Below are 18,928 nucleotides of genomic sequence, written 5' to 3' on the forward strand. Positions count from 1 at the left end.
ATGGTTTCATTTTTTATCTGACGTGGTGATTTCTGGTTTCCATTCTTTTATTTAGACCTTTCACATCTGCTTAGAAATTATGATTTTCTATAAAATCTTTTTATTTCTAACCTTTGATAAAGAAGAACTCTCTAACTTCTGTTATGACCTTCACTGTGGGGTATGCTTATTATTCCCGATATGAGCCTCATGCTGGGTGTTTTGTATACAGTATCTTGTTTAATCCTCTGGACAATCTTATGAGAAGGGTAGGATTACTCCTATCTTCAGATGAAGAACTGCTTTTTTTTTTTCTTTCTTCTTTTTTTAGGGCCGTACCTGCAGCATATGAAGGTTCCCAAGCTAAGGGTCAAATTGGAGCTACAGCCACAGCCACAGCAACTCAGGATCCAAGCTGTGTCTGCGACCTACACCACAGCTCATGGCAACACTGGATCCTTAACCCACTGAGCGAGGCCAGGGATGAACCTGCAACCTCATGGTTCCTAGTCAGATTCGTTTTCAATGAGCCACAACAGGGAAGAACTTCTAGGAGAAATGCTGTGTCCAGGGTCACACAGCTCATGAATGATGAATAGACATCAAAAGGACATCCCACACCTAATTCATTGTTACAGATTTAAGCAGGACACTGAGTATAGTTCCTTTATTCAGTTTGTTCTCCCAGCTATGGTGTTAGAGCTTCTGGGAAGACTGAAGCATTACTGTTTAGAGCAATAGGATGTTTAAGTGCTAACACAGAAGACTTCATACATAACTAATAGTAAGGTTAACACGCCATCGTGCTCTCTGACGACAGCAAGAAGTTACATATGGTGCTCAAATGCAGGTGTCTAAAGGTGTGCCCAGGTGTTCCAGAAACATTGGTCTCCAGCTGAAACCCTGGGTAGTTCAAAGGCCAGCTATAATCCCAATCCAAAAACCAGTCCTGGGGAGTTCCCTTGTGGCTCAGTGAGTTAAGGACCCGACATTGTCTCTGTGAGGAAAATAGAAACCTGTCCTGGGTTTCTTTTGTGGTCCACTTATACATAGACTTTTCTTTTTTCTCTAAATTGGTACTAGGTGTGATTAGTTGAATTTGGGGATGTTGAAGTTCAGATCTGGAGGGCCAACTCTCAAGTTACTCAGGGATTTTCAACTTCAGGGTGGGAGTAGTGTTGGCATCCTGACCCATATGTTGTTCAAGGGTCGACTCTATTTCTTTTTTAGTCACAGCTGAAAATATGACATCTCCAGGTTTTACAAAATCTCCCAATGCTTTATATCATGAGTATTGCAATTTTTCTGCTCTAAAACAAGAATGTCCAATAATCTTAATTATGTCAGAGGAAGCAAATATAAATTGAAACATTTTATCTTCTCTCTTTCTTTTCCTTATATTTCATATAGGCTGGAACTCAGATCAGCCTGGCAGATTTACCTTTTTCCAATGAGATTTTCACTCTGTGGTATAACTTGCTTCCTTCAAAGCAAATGCCCTGCAAAAAGAATGAAGAAGAAACCGAGGATTCTGTATTTCAACCAAGCAAGCCATTAGTCGATTCTATAGACTTGGTGAGTCAAAGTTGGAGAAAAACGTCGTTACAGTTTAATGAAATAATACGGAGGAGAGATCATGCTGTGACACCACTGTGGCTTCTTCACGGTCACTGTCCTTCCTTCCCTCCTTTCACGCCTTCCTAACAACAACAACAATCACAACAAAAACATTTCTCCCAGCTTCCTAACCAAAAAAAAAAAAAAATTTCCAGCTTTGTTTAAGCCTGTGAAAGAATCATTCATTTCTGCTCGTGCTTTCTTCTGTAAAAATTAAACTAATGTGGGCACCTCATTGTTTTAAGTGACCATGGAAAATATTTTATTTAAATTTGCACCTTCGTATGTCATGATCACATCTTTCATTCTGCTGTCAGGTTATTCATTTGGAACTCTTACCTTTTGCAAGCATTAAATTGTTAAGCCTAAACAGTGTCTTAGTTTCCATTTGTAACATCAATATCCATAAATATTTTCTTTTAAAAACTGTTGTAAGCAACAGTCACACTTCAGAATTTAAAAACAAAACCAAACAAAACATGCAGGGGGGCAACTTGTGAAGCCATCCTTCATGGATTTGGTATTTGTGGATGTTGTTACTGTCAAGGTTATTTTAGACTATCTGTGAGGAATTTACTAGGCAAGCGTAATTATCTTACAAAGCTACAGTGCTTTATCGACCATCTGTGTGCAAGAAACTACAGTGAACATTGTGGAAGGTGGGACAGGAAACAACACGTGTTGGTGGAGCTTACATTCCTCCTGTGCCCATGAGGTACTAAATGCCTGAAAGACACTAAGGAATGTGGGCAAGATGGTAAAATATGGCTTCTGCATTTAAGAACACTTTTCTAATGGTCGCACTGTGTATAGGGTTTTTAAAATAGCTTTAGTCCAATGTAATTTACATGCCATACAATTCATCTGTTTCAAGTGTACAGTTCACCCATTCGAAGCACACACTTCCATAGTTTGTAGTACATTCACAGAATTGTGCAACCGTCCCACAGGATAATATTAAAACATTCTCATCACCCCAGAGAGAAGGCCCGTGCACATTAACAACCACCTCTGATTCTGCCTAACCCCTTTCACCCAAAGCAACCACTAATCATCCTTCTGTCTCTAAAAATGTGTTTATTATGGACATTTTATATACATGGAAGAATACAACATCTATCCTTTTGTGACCAGCTGCTTTCACTCAGCATAATGTTTTCAAGGTGCATCTATATGGAAGCATGTATTAGTACTTCATTTCTTTTTTCAAACAATATTCCATTGCATGGATATGCTACCCTTTATTTATCCATTCATCAACTGATGAGCCTTTGGCCTGTTTCTACTTTGTGACTGCTCTGAGTAAAGCTGCTACAAACATCTGTATACAAGAGTTTGTGTGGACATATGTCTTCATTTGTCTTGGGTGTATACCCAGAAGTGGAATTACTGGGTCATATGGTAACTCTATATGTTTCACTTTTTGAGGAACTGCCTGACTATTTCCCAGGTGGCTGCACCATTTCACCTTCTCCTTGTAGTGTCTGAGGGTTCCAGTTTCTTCCCACCCTCACCCCATGTTATGAATCTGTCTTTTTGACTCTAGCCATGCTGGTGGGGGTGAAGTGGTACCCTTGCGGTTTTGTTTCATATTTCCCTAATGACTAAGATGTTGAGCATATTTTCATGGACTTTTTGGCCATTAGTATATCGTTTTTGTTTTTGAGAACTGTCTGTTCAGATCCTTTGTCTTTTTTAAAAATGGGTTATTTATCTTTCTGTCATTGAGCGATGAGTTCCTCATATATTCTTAACACAAGTCTCTTATCCAGTAAACAATTTGCAGATATTTTCTTTCATTCTATGGGTTAGCTTTTCACTTTCTTCATGGTTTCATTTGCAGTACAGAGCATTGTTTGTTTGTTTGTCTTTTTTGTCTTTTTAGGGCTGCACCCACAGCATATGGAGGTTCCCAGGCTAGGGGTCAAATTGGAGCTGTTGCTGCTGGCTTATGCCAGAGCCACAACAATGCCAGATCCAAGCCACGTCTGCAACCTACACCACAGCTCATGGCAATGCCGGATCCTTAACCCACTAAACGAGGCCAGGGATCAAACCCGTAACCTCATGGTTCCTAGTCGGATTCATTTCTGCTGCACCAGACAGAAACTCCAAAGAATCAACTTTTGATTTAGTTCATTTTCTCTAATATTTCTCTAGTCTCTATTTCATGAATTTCTACCCCCCATCTTCATTATTTCCTTCCTTTTTACTGCTTTAGGTTTATTTTGTTCTTTTTCCATTTTCTTAAGCTGGAACATTAGGTTATAGATTAGAGATCTATCTTCTTTTTAATATGGACACTTATGGCGATAAGTTTTCCCTCTGAGCACTGCTTTAGGGGCATCCATAAATTTTGGTATATTGGTTTTTTTTTTTTTTTTTTTTTTTGGTCTTTTTGCTATTTTGGCCACTCTGACTATGGAGGTTCCCAGGCTAGGGGTTGAATCGGAGCTGTAGCTGCTGGCCTACACCAGAGCCACAGCAATGCGGGATCCGAGCTGCATCTGCAACCTACACCACAGCTCACGGCAACGCCAGATCATTAACCCACTGAGCAAGGGCAGGGACCGAACCCGCAACCTCATGGTCCCTAGTCGGATTCGTTAACCACTGCACCACAACAGGAACTCCCAAATTTTGGTATATTTTGTTTTCATTGTTATTTATCTCAAAGTATTTCCTAATTTTCCTTATGACTTTTTGCACTCATTGGTTATTTAGAATTGTTAATATCCACAGATTTGTTATTTCTAATTATTTTCTTCTGCTGTTGATTTCTAATTTCATTATAGTGTGGTCAAAAATATAATTTGTATGATTTCAGTCCCTTTAAATTTACTGAGGCTTGTTTTATGGCCTAGCATATGGTCTATCCTGGAGAATGTTCCTTGTGCTCCTGAGAAGAATGTGTATTCTGCTTTGGATGGAGTATTCTGTAGGTGTTTATTAGGTCTAGTCAGTTTAGAGTATAGTTTTATATAGAGATATTTTTATTATGCTTTTTATCTTATTTTAATCTCACTCTTACTTGTTTCTTTTATGGAGAGGAGTGATGGAGAGATGTATAACAAAATATACAAATCTTATGTGAATTTTCACAGTCAGGCACTCCTATGTAGCTACCACCCAGAACAAGGTACAGTGCATGATCAGCACCCTAGAATCCTCCTTTGTGCCCCATCCTAATCATTACCACTCTCTCCTGAAGGTAATCTCTATTCTCGCTTCCATCACCATATGTTAGTTTTGCCTGTCTTTGAACTTCATATAATGAAGTTCAGTATATATTCTTTTATGTCTGGCATCTTACACTCAACATTATGTCTGTGGGGTTATCTATGTTTTTTTGTGTAATTGTAGTTCATTCATGCTCACTGTTGAATGATATTTTGTTGCATAATTATAGTCACAGTATATTTTGCTATTGAAGGACATTTGAGTTTTTAATTTGGGGGCTGTTATGAACATTGCAATATTAACATTCTTATACATGTATTTTTGTAAAGATATTGTGTGTCTTCTTTCATTTTAACCATTTTGGTAGATATATAGCACTCTCTTGTGTTTTTTGCGTTTCCCTGATTATAATGTTTAATGGTTAAATGAATGTCATCTTCTGTGAAATGTCTGTTCAAGATTCTGCCCTTTCTTCTATTGTATTCTTTTTTTAATAGTTCTTAATTTTAGATTTGAATGTTTTATAAAATGTATATACATTAAAAATATCTTCCCATTCTGTGGCTTTCCTTTTAATTTTCTCAGTGTTGTCTTCTGGCAAATGGAAGTACTCAAGTTTAATACAGTCTTATTTATCATTGTTTTTCTCTTTATGGTTAGTGCCTTTTTTTTCTATTTAAGAACTATTGCCTTTCCCAGTGTCATTAAGATGTTTTCATACATTGTCTCATAAAAGATTTATTGTTATACCTTTCACATTTAGATATATAGTCCACCTGAAATTAATCTTTGTGTAAGGTTTGAGGTAGGGGTCAAGATTCCTTTTATCCATATGATAGCCAATTGACCCAGCCTTGTTTTTTGAAAAGACTTTCTTTCCTAACTGCATTGCAGTGTCACTTTTGTCTTGAACCAGATGATTTCTACATGTGTTAGTCTGTTCCTGAACTTTCTATTCTGTTCCATTGGCTTAGTTGTTTATCTTTGTAGATAATACCATTTTTTTTCCAAAGTGAAGGCTTTCAGTTATTCATCATTTAGAATGCTTTTTCTGATACTATTTTAGGTAATTGCTGTCAGATTAAGGAAGTATCTTTCTCTTTCTAGTTTGCTGAGAGTTTTATTATGCATATATATTAAATTTTATCAAACATTTTTACTGTATCTCTTAAGATGATTACATGGTTGTTCTCCTTTATTCTCTTAATATAGTGGATTACACATCGATTGTCTTTTAAATGTTAAATCACCCTTGGATTCCTGGAATAAAACCGACCTCATTGCAGTGTATTTTATGTGTATTTTTATATACATTGCTGGATTTGATTTCTTGAGTTTATGAATGAGGTTTTTTTCATTTATGTCCATGAGAGAGGTTGGTTTTTAATTTTCTTGTAATGTCTGTCTTTTTTTTTTAATATCAGGGTTTTGCTGACCTCATAATACAGGTTGAAAGGTATTCTCTTTTACTCTCTGCAGAAGTTTTTGTAAGATGGGTATTACATGTTCCTTAAGTATTTGGGAGAATATCCAAGAGAATTCACCAACCTGGCCTATAATCTTCTTTGTTAATAAGCAACTTTTCTCAACCAGGGTTCTCAGAGAGAAATAAGTACTACCAAAAAAAATGTTTACAGTGAGTGTTTTCTTATTTCTCCCAAGGATGGTATGTAACTTACACCCTCCTGGATGTTTCATTTTGTTTTAGTATAATGGATGCCTGAGGGCTTTGGGGCTTAACTCTCATGGAATCCCAGCTGGAAAGGGCTGGTGGATTGTTTTTTAACTGCAGATTTAATATCCTTGTTAGTTATCAGACTGTTCCAACTTTTAGTGCTGTCATTGATTTTAGTAGATTGTATTCTTCACAGGATTTGTTCATTTTATCTAAATTATCAAAACATTGGCATTAAGTTATTCATGATATTGTTTTATTGTCTCTCCATGTATGCAAGGAGTTTGCTATGTTTTTTGTTTCATTCCTGATATTGTTAATTTGAGCCTTTTTTTTTTCTCCTCACTCTTACCAGGAACTTGTCAAATTTTTTATATTATTTAAAGAAACTTTTGGCCTTGCTGATTTTTCTCTGTCATATATGTGTTTTCTATTTTCTGCTCTTTATTATTTCCTGTTACTACCTTTTAGGCTTTAATTTGCTGCTCTTTTTATACTTCTTGAGATAGATGCTTAGATAATTGTTTTGTAAACCTCTATTACAGTATATGCATTTAGGGCTAAAAAATTATCTTTGAGCACAGCTTTTGCTGCTTTTCACAAGTTTGATAATGGGACATTATCAAAATCCAGTAGAATTTAAAATATTTTATAATTTCCATTGTAGTTTCTTTTTTGAGCCAAGGCCTTTTTTTTTTTTTTTTTTTTTTTTGTCTTTTTAGGGCCACACCCATGGCATATAGAGGTTCCCAGGCTAGGGGTGGAATCAGAGCTATAGCCGCTAACCAACATACAGTCAGAGCAACACAAGATCCAAGCTGGCCATCTGCGACCTAAACCACAGCTCACAGCAATGCTGGATCCTTAACCCACTGAGCGAGGGCAGGGATCAAACCTGTGTCTTCTTAGATACTAGTCAGATTTGTTTCCACTGAGCCATAATGGGAACTCTGAGCCAAGACTTTTTAAAGAAGTATATTTACTTAATTCCCAATTAGTGGAGTTTTCTGGTTATCTTTGTTACTGACTTTTAGTTTTATTTCACTGTTGTCAGAGAACAGAATACATATCATTTGTAAAGAATGTTGAGACTTGCTTTATGGCTTGCTTTATGTTCAGTTTTAGTAAAAGTTCTATGTGCTTTTTAAAAGAATGTATTTTTTGGAGGTCACATTTGCTTTACAAATCTTTTGCATTTACTGACCTCAATTTACTTATTTTATCAGTTAGTAAGAGGTATAGTAAAATCTCCATGATTATAGATGTCTGTTTCTCCTTTTAGTTCTGTTAGCCTTTGCTTTATGTATTTTGTATCTAGGTTATTAGGCGAATATGAATTTAGCATTGTATTGTATCTTTCTGTTCAACAGATTCTTTATTTTATTTTTTGTCTTTTGTCCTTTTTAGGGCCTCACCCGCAGCATATGGAGGTTCCCAGACTAGGGGTCCAATCAGAGCTGTAGCTGTCAGCCTATGCTAGAGCCATGACAACACCAGATCCAAGCCACATCTGCAACCTACACCACAGCTCACATCCATGATTGTTAACCTACTGAGCGAGGCCAGGGATTGAACCCGCAATCTCCTGGTTCCTAGTTGGATTTGTTTTCTGCTGCACCAGGACAGGAATTCCCAATAGATTCTTTAATCACTATAAAATATTCCTTTTTATTTCTAATAATACCTCTCATTTTAAAGTCTATTTTGTCTAGTATTAATAAAGCTACATCAGTTCTTTTTTGCTTAGGCTTTGCATAGTTTATTCTTTTTCTTTCAACCTTTCTGAGTTTTTTATATTTAAAGAGTTCCACTTACAAGCAGTACATAGTTGGTTTTGTTATCCAGTTTTTATTTATTTTTTCTTGTCTTTTTGCCTTTTCTAGGGCCGCTTCCTGCATCATATGGAGGTTCCCAGGCTGGGGTCTAATTGGAGCTGTAGCCACCGGCCTACACCACAGCCACAGCAACGTGGGATCTGAGCCACATCTGCAACCTACACCACAGCTCACGACAATGCCAGATCCCCAACCTACTGAGCAAGGTCAGGGATCAAACCCGCAACCTCATGGTTCCCAGTCGGATTCACCAACCACTGCACCACGACAGGAACTCCTGTTATCCAGGAGTTTTAAATCTTCATCTTTAATTGAAATATTTACTTTATTTACATATAATGCTATTAGTGATGTACTTGGTTTTGAGCCTATCATCTTGTCATTTGTTTTCTTTTAGTTTTATTTTTGTTCCTTTTATTTTTGTTTTATTTTTGTTCCTTTTCTTCCTTCTTTTGGATTAATCAAGTGTTTTTTAAATTTTATTTTTCCTTCTATTAGAGCATTAGTAATACATTCTTTTTTTTTTCTTTTTTTTGCTGTTTCCCTAATGATTATAGCATGTATCCTTGACATTAGAAACTGTTAAATTAATACTTTTGCTTTTTTGCAGGCAGTACAAAGATTTTAAAAGACTTTGTTATTCCTTTTCCTCCTTCTGTGCAAATATTGGTCATATATTTTAGTTAGATATATTTTGAATCTCACAAGACATTATTATTTTTGTACTATTGACAATTGCTATTCTTTTAGGTTTTTCTACATTTTTACCTTTTCTGGCATATTTTTTTCCTTTCTGCATTATTGTGCTTCCAGTTTGGATCATTTTCCTTCTGCCTGAAGATTTTCCTTTAGTACAGGGCTCTTAGTATCTTTGTTTCAATTTCATTCGTGAAGAACTCTTTCTTTTCTTTCCTTTTTTTGTTCATAGTCAAAATTCTAAGAAAGCAATTTATCTGACCACATTAAAGATAACATTTTGTTGTCATCTGGTTTCCATTTGTTCTATTGAGCTGCTAGAGGGCAGTCTAAAAGGTATTACATCTTTTTTCTTTCACTACCTGTAAAATTTCTGTTTTTCTTTGATTTTCAGCAGTTTTGCTCTGATGTGCTAATGTGGTTTTCTTTGTGTTTATTCTAGTGAAATTCTCCATTTTTTTCATCAGTTTTCTTGAAATATTAATTATAAAATTGAATCAACTATATAGGTCTGCCTCTTTTGCCTATTATTTTTCTTGGCTTTCAGTCCTTGAGTCCCATTTCCAGTGGAATGCTGGATATTATGTATGAAGGATTGTAGAGACTCTGGCTGATCACTTCCTCCAGAGAGGATTTAATACGCTTCTGGAAGGCAGGTTACAATATGGGCAGATCCAGGAGTTCCTGTCATGGCTCAGAGGTAACGAGCCTGACTAGTATCCATGAGGATGCAGGTTCAATCCCTGGACTCACTCAGTGGATTAAGGATCCTGTGTTGCCATAAGCTGTAGTATATATAGGTCCCAGACATGGCTGGGATCCAGCATTGCTGTGGCTGTGGTGTAGGCTGGCAGCTGCAGCTCTGATTCAGCCCCTATCCTGGGAACTTCCATATGCTGCAGATGCAGCCCTAAAAAGCAAAAAAAGAAGGAAGGAAGGAATGTAGGAAGGAAGGAAAGAAAATGGGCAGATCCCCTGGATCACTTGAGGAAGCTGATTTCCAGGTTTTCTCTCCATTGGATGGACCATGAGGCAACTGAAATAGCTGCCTACTGTTTAACCTACTAGCAGCTGGTTTTTGCTTTCCTAGCTTCTTGCTCTGCATGTAGGCAGCTTAGGACTGGCAAGTGTCTTGAAAGAAATATTATGCAGAGTATTGAGATCACTTTGCAGTTCATTTTCTCTGGCCCTTCCCATGCTGGCTACTTGTCCTCAACTCAGTTTTCATCTTTGCATCCTACCATCACTGCCACAGCTGTGGGCGACCACAGTCTGTTAGCTTGTGTGCCTCACCGTGCTCCCAAGGGAAAAGATGATCCCTTCAACTCCTTACCTTTTCCTTCTCCCTGGAATCTTGGCCCTCAAATCCTAATTGCCTTTGGTGCTCTTCCTTGCTTTAAAACAGCTGGAGTTTTTCTTTGTTGTTAGCTTTTTGTTTTATTTTATTCAGCTTTTTTATTTGGTCTCGATGGAATTGGGTTTCATACTTCCTTCTTTTTCACAACTGGAAGCATAAGTCCCCAACTGATAAGTTTTTAAATCATTTTGTGATGTATATAATTTCATTGCCATGTGTTTTACTTTCTCCAGGATGCAGTGTCAGCCTTACTCGCAAGAACATCAGCTGAGCTGTTGGCTGTGGAACAAGAATTAGCACAAGAAGAAGAGCCAGGGCAAGAAGAAGAGCAAAGAGGTCCAGATGGAGATTGGTAAAACAGTTATTTCCTGTTGCTACTGGGATCTCAGAGAGGATGTGTTTAGTTTCTCATAAGAAATGTTCCGGGAAACCTTCATAGGTTTAGATCTTATTCTGAAATTAACGGAAAGTAATGCAGCTTCAGGGAGCTGCCCCAGGGGAAAGCCTCTCCTTGGTCAATAGAGAGTAAAAAGAAGGAATGGCAAGACTGTGGGCAAAGTTAACACATGATCAAGAATCTTTGTTCTTGCTTCAGTAATTTTTTTTTTTTTCCTTCTTAGGGCCACACTCGTGGCTTATGGAAGTCCCCAGGCTAGGTGTCAGAACAGAGCTGCAGCTGCCAGCAGCCTACACCACAGCCACAAACAACTCAGGACCCAAGCCAAGTCTGCGACCTACACCACAGCTCATGGTAACGCTGGATCTTTTACGCACTGAACGAGGCCAGGGATCAAATCCAAATCCTCATGGATGCTAGTTGGGTTCGTTCCGCTGAGCCACAATGAGAACTCCTTGCTTCAGTAATTTTGACACTATTTGAAGTCTAAACTATCTATTTTGAAAGGTATATGGTAGTTTTTGGTAGAGTCATACATAAATTTAAAAACAACTCCTTTTCTGCAAACTACCAGAAGTACCATTTAGGCTCTGATAAGTCAAAGCCGATGTTTAGAAAACAGCTTGAGTAGTTATTTTTCTGTTTCTTGCCATTTTCACCTTCTTTTTCTGTTTCCTTCTCATTATTCATACCTCATTTTTTTTTAAAAGAAAAAAAGCTTATTATAGCCCTTGTCTAGATTCACATATGTATAAAGAACGATCTTTCTAGGTTTGTACTGTTTTCTCTAAAAACAAATTTTAGTGAATGTGTCATTCTTTTTAGTATATATGTAAAACATTTGGTTTAATTTTTGAATGTATTGTTGTTTATACTGTTATGTTGGAATTGCCGTTGGCACATATATGCATAGTGAAAGTTCCAGCCTGAGAACTGGCTTGAGTCGCGATGTGTGAATCTGCTCATCACCCAGATTATGGGTAAAGTGTCCAGACTGCACTGATCGCGGAGCATGCCTGCTTGACCTTGAATGGTATTGTGTTTTGTTTCACCATAGGTTAACCATGCTAAGAGAGGCCTCTGATGAAATTGCGGCTGAGGAAGGGGCTGAAGATAAGTTGGCTGAGGGCAATCACTGTGCAGAAGACTTAAGCTCATGCCTGAGTGTGCCGGAGGTGAATGAGGACATGAGTAGGAAAAGGAACAGCTGTGCCAATGACCTTGGGAGTCAGCCTCCCTCTGGAGTACCTGCCCTGGTGAGCTTTCTCAGCTACCCCTCCTAAAACTTGGTCTCCCAGAGGCACCACGAGGACCCATTTTGTGTCTTCAAGTATAATTCCTTATTAGGATTTTGTGCCAGGATGGGCATTTATGGGAGTAGACCATAAGAAGCGTTGTAAATGCCTTGACATTTTCAAATAGGCCCCAAATATTCATTTTCCACTTAAATTTCATGTAAGAAGACAGTGCTATTTAGCTCTCTGTAAATGTCCTGTGAATATTTACTGAAAGCATTTTCAGAACTAAGTTTCATAAATGTTGTAAGTTTATTTCAATTTTAAGCAAGAGGTAAGCATGTAAAGCTCATTTTGGTTAGATGGTGCCCTGATTGAGGTGACACCAGAAGGTGGCAGATGACTCCGTTTAGGCACAGGCGCCAGCCATGTGTATTAAGCAGATGACTTTGCTAGTTAGTAAGAGGCACGTTAAGACTGACAGCCCCAAAGGGGAAAAATCATTTTCAGGGTTTGAGGATGCTGGCAAACTTGGGAACTCTGGAATTTCAATTCTTTATTTTTGAGAAACATAATGTTATACGTTAATGGAAGACTTCACATGTACGTATACTCCCGGCCCTCGGAATCTGCATCCTCGGATTCAACCAGCCTTGAATCTGATTCAGCAAAGGGCAGATTGTGAACCGTACACAATGGCTGAAGGCGAGAAAGTGGAACCACAGATAGAGGATCAACCATGGGACCCGTGCATTCACGGATGTTGGCACCCTGGAACCCATCCCCATGAATACCAAGGGATGATGGTGTATATATATATATAATTGCACATTCTGTGTAAACCTGAGGTTCAATTTTCATTTTCTTTAATTACTTTTATCATTTATTCTGAAAAAAATGAATCAGAAAGTTGAATAATGTTAAGAGTGAAGCATTCTCAAATGAGATTCTTTATAGAAGCACATTTGCCCTCTGTAGATCTAAACTTTCATTTTAAAAATCGAATCTGTTAGAGGTGGCACCGCCACTTATAGGTCACCCTCCTGGGCAGATGTTATCCTACCCACAGAGGGTAACTTCCTAAGACCTAAGCAGAAAACCATCACGCGCGGTTCCCATCAGGAGAAAGAAGCCTATCTCTTAGAAGTAGCCTTGGTGCTAGATGAGTCTCTTGTAAGATTAGGTATTTCTTTCCTACTCAGAAGAAAGTAGCATCCACTTGCCTACGTGTCTCCAATCCTGACAAGTTCCTGACTCCTATTCTAGGTTGATAAAGAGACAAACACGGACGAGGCAGGCAGTGCCAGTGTGGCAGTTCGCCCCAAAGACCGCAGCGGTCTGAGCGCCCGACAGCGTCCCTTCGTGAGGAGCAGCGTGATTGTTCGCTCGCAGACCTTCTCCCCTGGGGAGCGGAGCCAGTACGTCTGCAGGGTAAGCCGTCTGCAGGTGGGGCGTCGACGGGGCGGGGCGTCTGTGGGGCAGGGCATTATCTTCAGGGCAGGGGCTCTGTGTGGGGTGGGGCTGGTTGTCAGCCAGGTCAGGCAGACAGACCTCTTGGGGAGCTGCTGCCTGTCCCTGACCCCTGCCAGGGAGTGGCCTATTAGTGGCAATAGATTGTGCCACAGAGATCTTGAAACACTACAAATACTCATGGCTAGAAATGCCATAAAATATCACTCTCAATCGTTTTTTGTAGTTTGAGTTGTGGAACTTTTTTTCTTTCTTTTCCCAAATTTAATGTCTCTTTGCTTCTAATGCCATTTATTGGCAAATAAGTAACATTAAAGATCTGGCTGCTAAGTCTGTTTGGACATTAGGATATATTTAGAAACTTCAAGTAACTTGAGATTTATAATATCTTTTTGTTTTTTTTTTTTGTCTTTTGTCTTTTTAGGGCCGCACCCACGGTACATGGAGGTTCCCAGGCTAGGAGTCCAATCGGAACTGTAGATTTATAATATCTTATATATTTCTGCCGCATTTCATGCATACTTCAAACCACATTAGTCCTGCTGAATCAAAAGTTGTGAATTGGGAGTTTGCATCATGGCTCAGTGGAAATGAATCCGACTAGTATCCATGAGGACACAGGTTCAATCCCTGGCCTTGCTCAGTGGGTTGAGGATCCAGCATTGCCCTGAGCTGTGGTATAGGTCGCAGCTGCAGCTTGGATCCTGCCTTGTTGTGGCTGTGTTATAGGCCAGTGGCTACAGCTCCAATTTGACCCCTAGCCTGGGAACCTCCATATGCCGTGGGTGCGCCCCTAAAAGACAAAAAAAAAAAATTGTGAATTGGGTTTTAGAACAAAAATCGCCCTTACTAATGCCTCCAGACACTGAATCACATTCAGAGTTCAATGGAGAATATTGTATAATTTGGATCAATTAACCAAATTCTACTTCCATAAGTATTTGTGATTTATAGCAATTTAGATTTAACATTAGAAAATGGGTTAGAGAATACTTTCAAAATTCTAAATATATGCATTCAATTCAACAAACATTTTTATTATGCACCTACTATTTATTAAGCATATTTGTAGATATTTGGGACTCACCCGTGAACAGAAACCTCAGACTCTGCTTTTGCAGGGCTTACGTTCTTAAGAGTTGAGCCACACAATAAACATGATAGATAAATTGTGAAGACCAATGCTATAGGAAACAGTAGAGAAACTTAAGAAGAAATGGGAATGTTGAAGCTGAGGGTTGCAAATTTAAGTAGGATTCAGACGGTGCCATTTCAGCAAAGATCTGAAGCAGGTGAGGGAGTGAGGATGGGGAGAGTGGGACGTTGGCTAGGGGTGTGCTGGATTGCACATACTGTGACCTCACTCTGACCTTGAGCTCTGTGCATTATACAGACCTTTCTTTTAAAGAATGAATAGTGCATATTAGCTCAAAATACACAGGATAATTTTATTTCAAACTAGATGTAATTATCTTAACACATGACTTCTGATAACTGCCACCAAAAGGCATTTATTTAAGAGAATCAAGTTATTTAAGAAGCACATCAGGAGTTCCCTTCATGGCTCAGTGGTAACTAATCCGACTAGGAACCATGAGGTTACAGGTTCGATCCCTGGCCTCACTCAGTGGATTAAGGATCCAGCGTTGCCCTGAGCTGTGTTATAGGTTGAAGACGTGGCTTGGATCTGGCTTTGCTGTGGCTCTGGCGTAGGCTGGCATCTACAGCTTCGATTAGACCCCTCATCTGGGAACCTCCATATGCCACAGGTGAAGCCCTAGAAAAGGCAAAAAGACAATAAAATAAGAAGCACATCAAACAGAAAAACTTGTTTGAGGAGCATTTTCATAAAGAAATAAACCTGTGTTATCACTACCTTCTTTCTGTGATAAGCTTCTCAGTTGTAAACTTCCCCTGACATAATAATCACTTATTATCCAGTGATTTCCCTTTTTTTGTACTTGTTTCCAGTTAAATCGAAGTGACAGTGACAGTTCCACCCTGGCTAAGAAATCACTGTTTGTAAGAAACTCCACCGAACGGCGAAGTTTGAGAGTGAAAAGGGTATGTATTCCCTCAGCAACACCCCACTGTCCTAGACCCAGAGACCATGTCTTCTGACCCACCCAGAGCCTTGACTGTCAGAAGCATGAAAGCATGAACACCGGCACCACTGAGCATCCTTGCCCCATGCTCCTGGGCTATGGGAGGAAGCCATTGTAGTATGGAGACACAGTGTGTCATTTGGGAGGACAGGCCTGCTGGACAGCGTTCGTTCGTCACCTGTTTGGGACCTGTGATGATGAAAGCAGTGAATTTAGATGGTTGGAGAAGGGCCGCCGAGTGAGGGCGCACTCTGCCGCTGGCCGCCTGGTCTCCACACCACAGCCGGCTCTCAGCTGCGGTGGGGAGAACGTAACACCCATCCCTTTTGTGAGGGGCAGACATTCTGGTAAAGGAGTACATGGCTTCAGTAACTCACTTATAAACAGATATTTTTACAAGGTTAAAATTAATGAAGATGGAAAAGCCCAAGTCAGGTTTTGCTGGAAGCCAGCGATCTCTGGATGAGCTTGAAAGGGTAACCCTGGATGCATATTTAAATAAATAAATGGTTGGACTGTTCAGAAATTCCTATTTACTTACCAACGCGGAAATTCTAATGGAAAGTTATTTGTTTACTAACCATTGTCTGGACTAATTTCCTAAGCTGCTTTATTTCAGCTGAGATCATGTTGTTCAGTAAGCAGGCAGCACTGGGCACACTGAGCCCTGCAGTGATGGGGCAGGACTTTCCAGCCCAGAGCAGACCTTCTGAGGGCACACAGGGCTCTTCCAAGTGTGGATGCAAGAGAGGAGTGAGCTCATCTGGCTGGGAGGATCAAAAAGGCCTTGTGAGAGGGTCTCTGGCCTTGATGCCCTGATAAAATTTCAAAAGATTTCAAAAGAAAGCAGACACTTTGTTGCAGGGGTTGGAGATGGATACTGGGTGCTGTCAGTAGGTGGCATGAAATGACACGGGGGCAGAAAAACACATACAGGGGATAAGGAGTGACCCAGCTCGGTCAGAGTTCAGCCACTGTGGATGGAGGGGCTGGGAGTGGAGATTGGAAGCTTAAGTTGTATAATTATCCCCCCCAGTGACTCTGGTTTAAAGCCACTGTGTGACTAGGTAACATTTAACTTCCTAGTTACTAGACAGTCATAAGCGCATTTCTCTTTTCTTTTCTTTCTCTCTCTTTCTCTCTCTCTCTTTTTTTTTTTTTGCCTTTTTGCCTTTTTGCCTTTTTTAGGGCTGCACCTGAGGCATATGGAGGTTCCCAGGCTAGGGGTCGAATGGGAGCTGTAGCCGCCAGCCTATGCCACAGCCACAGCACCTCGGGATTTGAGCCACGTCTGTGACCTACACCACAGCTCACAGCAACACCGGATCCTCAACCCATTGAGTGAGGCCAGGGATCGAACCTTCGTCCTCATGGATACTAGTGAGATTCGTTTCTGCTGAGCCACCACAGGAACTCTACATTTCTCTTTTCTACATAATTCAAAATAAATATGAATTTATTTAACATCAGCATTTTCAGGACATTTTGAAGTACAGATCTTTCAAATTACCAAACTTTATGCTTTGAAAGCACCTAAATTTCCACCAGTTTGAATGAAAATTCTTCTCTTCTCCTTTAAAAGTCCCCTGCATTTTTTTTTTTTTTTTTTTTTTTTTTTTTTTTTTTTGTCTTTTTGCCTTTTCTAGGCCCGCACCCAGGCACATGGAGGTTCCCAGGACAGGAGTAGAATCAGAGCTGTAGCCACCGGCCTGCGCCAAAGCCGCAGCAATGCAGGATCCGAGCCACGTCTGCGACCTACACCACAGCTCACGGCAAAGCCGGATCCTTAACCCACTGAGCAAGGCCAGGGATCGTACCCAAAACTTCATGGTTCCTAGTCGGATTCGTTAACCACTGCTCCACGACAGGAACTCCTCCCCTGCATTTTTAAAAGCACATACTCTTAGAGGATGGTAGCCCTTTTCAAAGAAGTTTTAACCATAGTGTGTATGAACTGAATGGAGCTGAAAAACAGTCAAGGTACTGATAAACTTAGTTATTAGAACTTCTTGAACCAGACAAAGGTGAATCCTGAGACATTGTTTAGGAGATTATTTAAGGTGGGCAGAGAGTGAGTTCCCATCATAGCACCGCAGAAGTGAATCCGACTGGTATCCATGAGGATGTGGGTTTGATCCATGGGTTTGCTCAATAGATCAGGGATCCGGTGCTGCCGTGAGCTGTGGTGTAGGTCGCAGATGCGGCTTGGATCCCACGTTGCTGTGGATGTGGTATAGGCTGGCAGCTACAGCTCCAATTCAACCCCTAGCCTGGGAACCTCCACATGCCAAGGGTGCAGCCCTAGAAAACATAAAGTGGGCAGAGGGTTTGGTAGATGTAAATGGGGAACAGTACTCTGATTTAGGAGACAGAACATGAGAAAGAGGTGGAGGTGAAGAGCAGAAGTGTCTCTGAAGGTCACTGAGAACGGCTGGGAAGGCAGTGCCCGGGGCATGAGGCAGGAGGCTGGGGAGACCCGTCGGCACTGCTCTTCCCATTTCAGCGTGCGACACTGATGGCCAGAAAGCATTTACGGCAGGAGCTTTGACACCAAGGCATTTGGCAAGTCTTAGAAATCAGTGAGCCCTCTGTCGAACACTTCCCAGCAGGCCCCTGCCACAGGCGTCTTTAGAAAGCCTCCACCTGCCTGACACCTAGTACAGATTCCTGACCAGAAACTTGAGTAATGCAGGTGAAGAGAGTGTGTTTAGAGGATTCTGCTGTGTAATAAGTTTGCTAGCACAGAGGCCGAATAAAGGGAGATCCAATAATAAGAATGTTAGAGAATGTTCCAGCAGTATGTGCTGAGCAAGGAGACAATGAAAGCTATTCAGACCTGGGCTGCGGCTCTGAAACGGGAAGAGGGACAGACAGGCTTCTCTCTCCCTTTCGTCTGTCATGAGCACCACCACTGTTCCAGATCTTCAGGCTGGAGTGCCTGTCAAGTCTGAGTCCTGTGCTCTTGTATCAGATAGTACCAGTTTCTATCTTATTTTCCATTCCCACTGCCAACAGTCCAGGCAAGAAATACCTGCCTTGTTTGCTTCTGCTTCCGTGCTCCTGCCCAGCCTCATTAGAATTCCTTTCCTCAGGAGTTCCCGTCGTGGCTCAGTGGTTAATGAACCCGACTAGTATCCGTGAGGACACAGGTTCGATTCCTGGCCTCGCTCAGTGAGTTAAGGGTCCAGCATTGCCATGAGCTGTGGTGTAGGTCATGGACGCCGCTCGGATCCTGTGTTGCTGTGGCTGTGGTGTAGGCTGGCAGCTGTAGCTCCGATTAGACCCCTAGCCTGGGAACCTCCATATGTGGCAGGGGATTCGGCCCTAAAAAGACAAAAAAAAAAAAAAAATTCCTTTCCTCAAGAGCGTCTGACCCAGCCCC

The 18,928-nt window shown here is 40.5% G+C and overlaps 1 protein-coding gene across 1 annotated transcript in view; it reads left to right on the top strand.

The window, feature by feature from the left end:
- The window catches only part of WWC2 (WW and C2 domain containing 2), a 186,987-nt gene that overhangs the window by 157,146 nt on the left and 10,913 nt on the right, over positions 1–18,928 (top strand). The window contains 5 exon segments of the mRNA XM_003359464.5: positions 1,390–1,554; positions 10,573–10,691; positions 11,794–11,992; positions 13,238–13,402; positions 15,413–15,505. Coding sequence (XP_003359512.3) covers positions 1,390–1,554; positions 10,573–10,691; positions 11,794–11,992; positions 13,238–13,402; positions 15,413–15,505 — 741 coding nt within the window.

Source organism: Sus scrofa, chromosome 15 (assembly GCF_000003025.6).
Source record: "Sus scrofa isolate TJ Tabasco breed Duroc chromosome 15, Sscrofa11.1, whole genome shotgun sequence".
Classification (NCBI taxonomy): Eukaryota; Metazoa; Chordata; class Mammalia; order Artiodactyla; family Suidae; genus Sus; species Sus scrofa.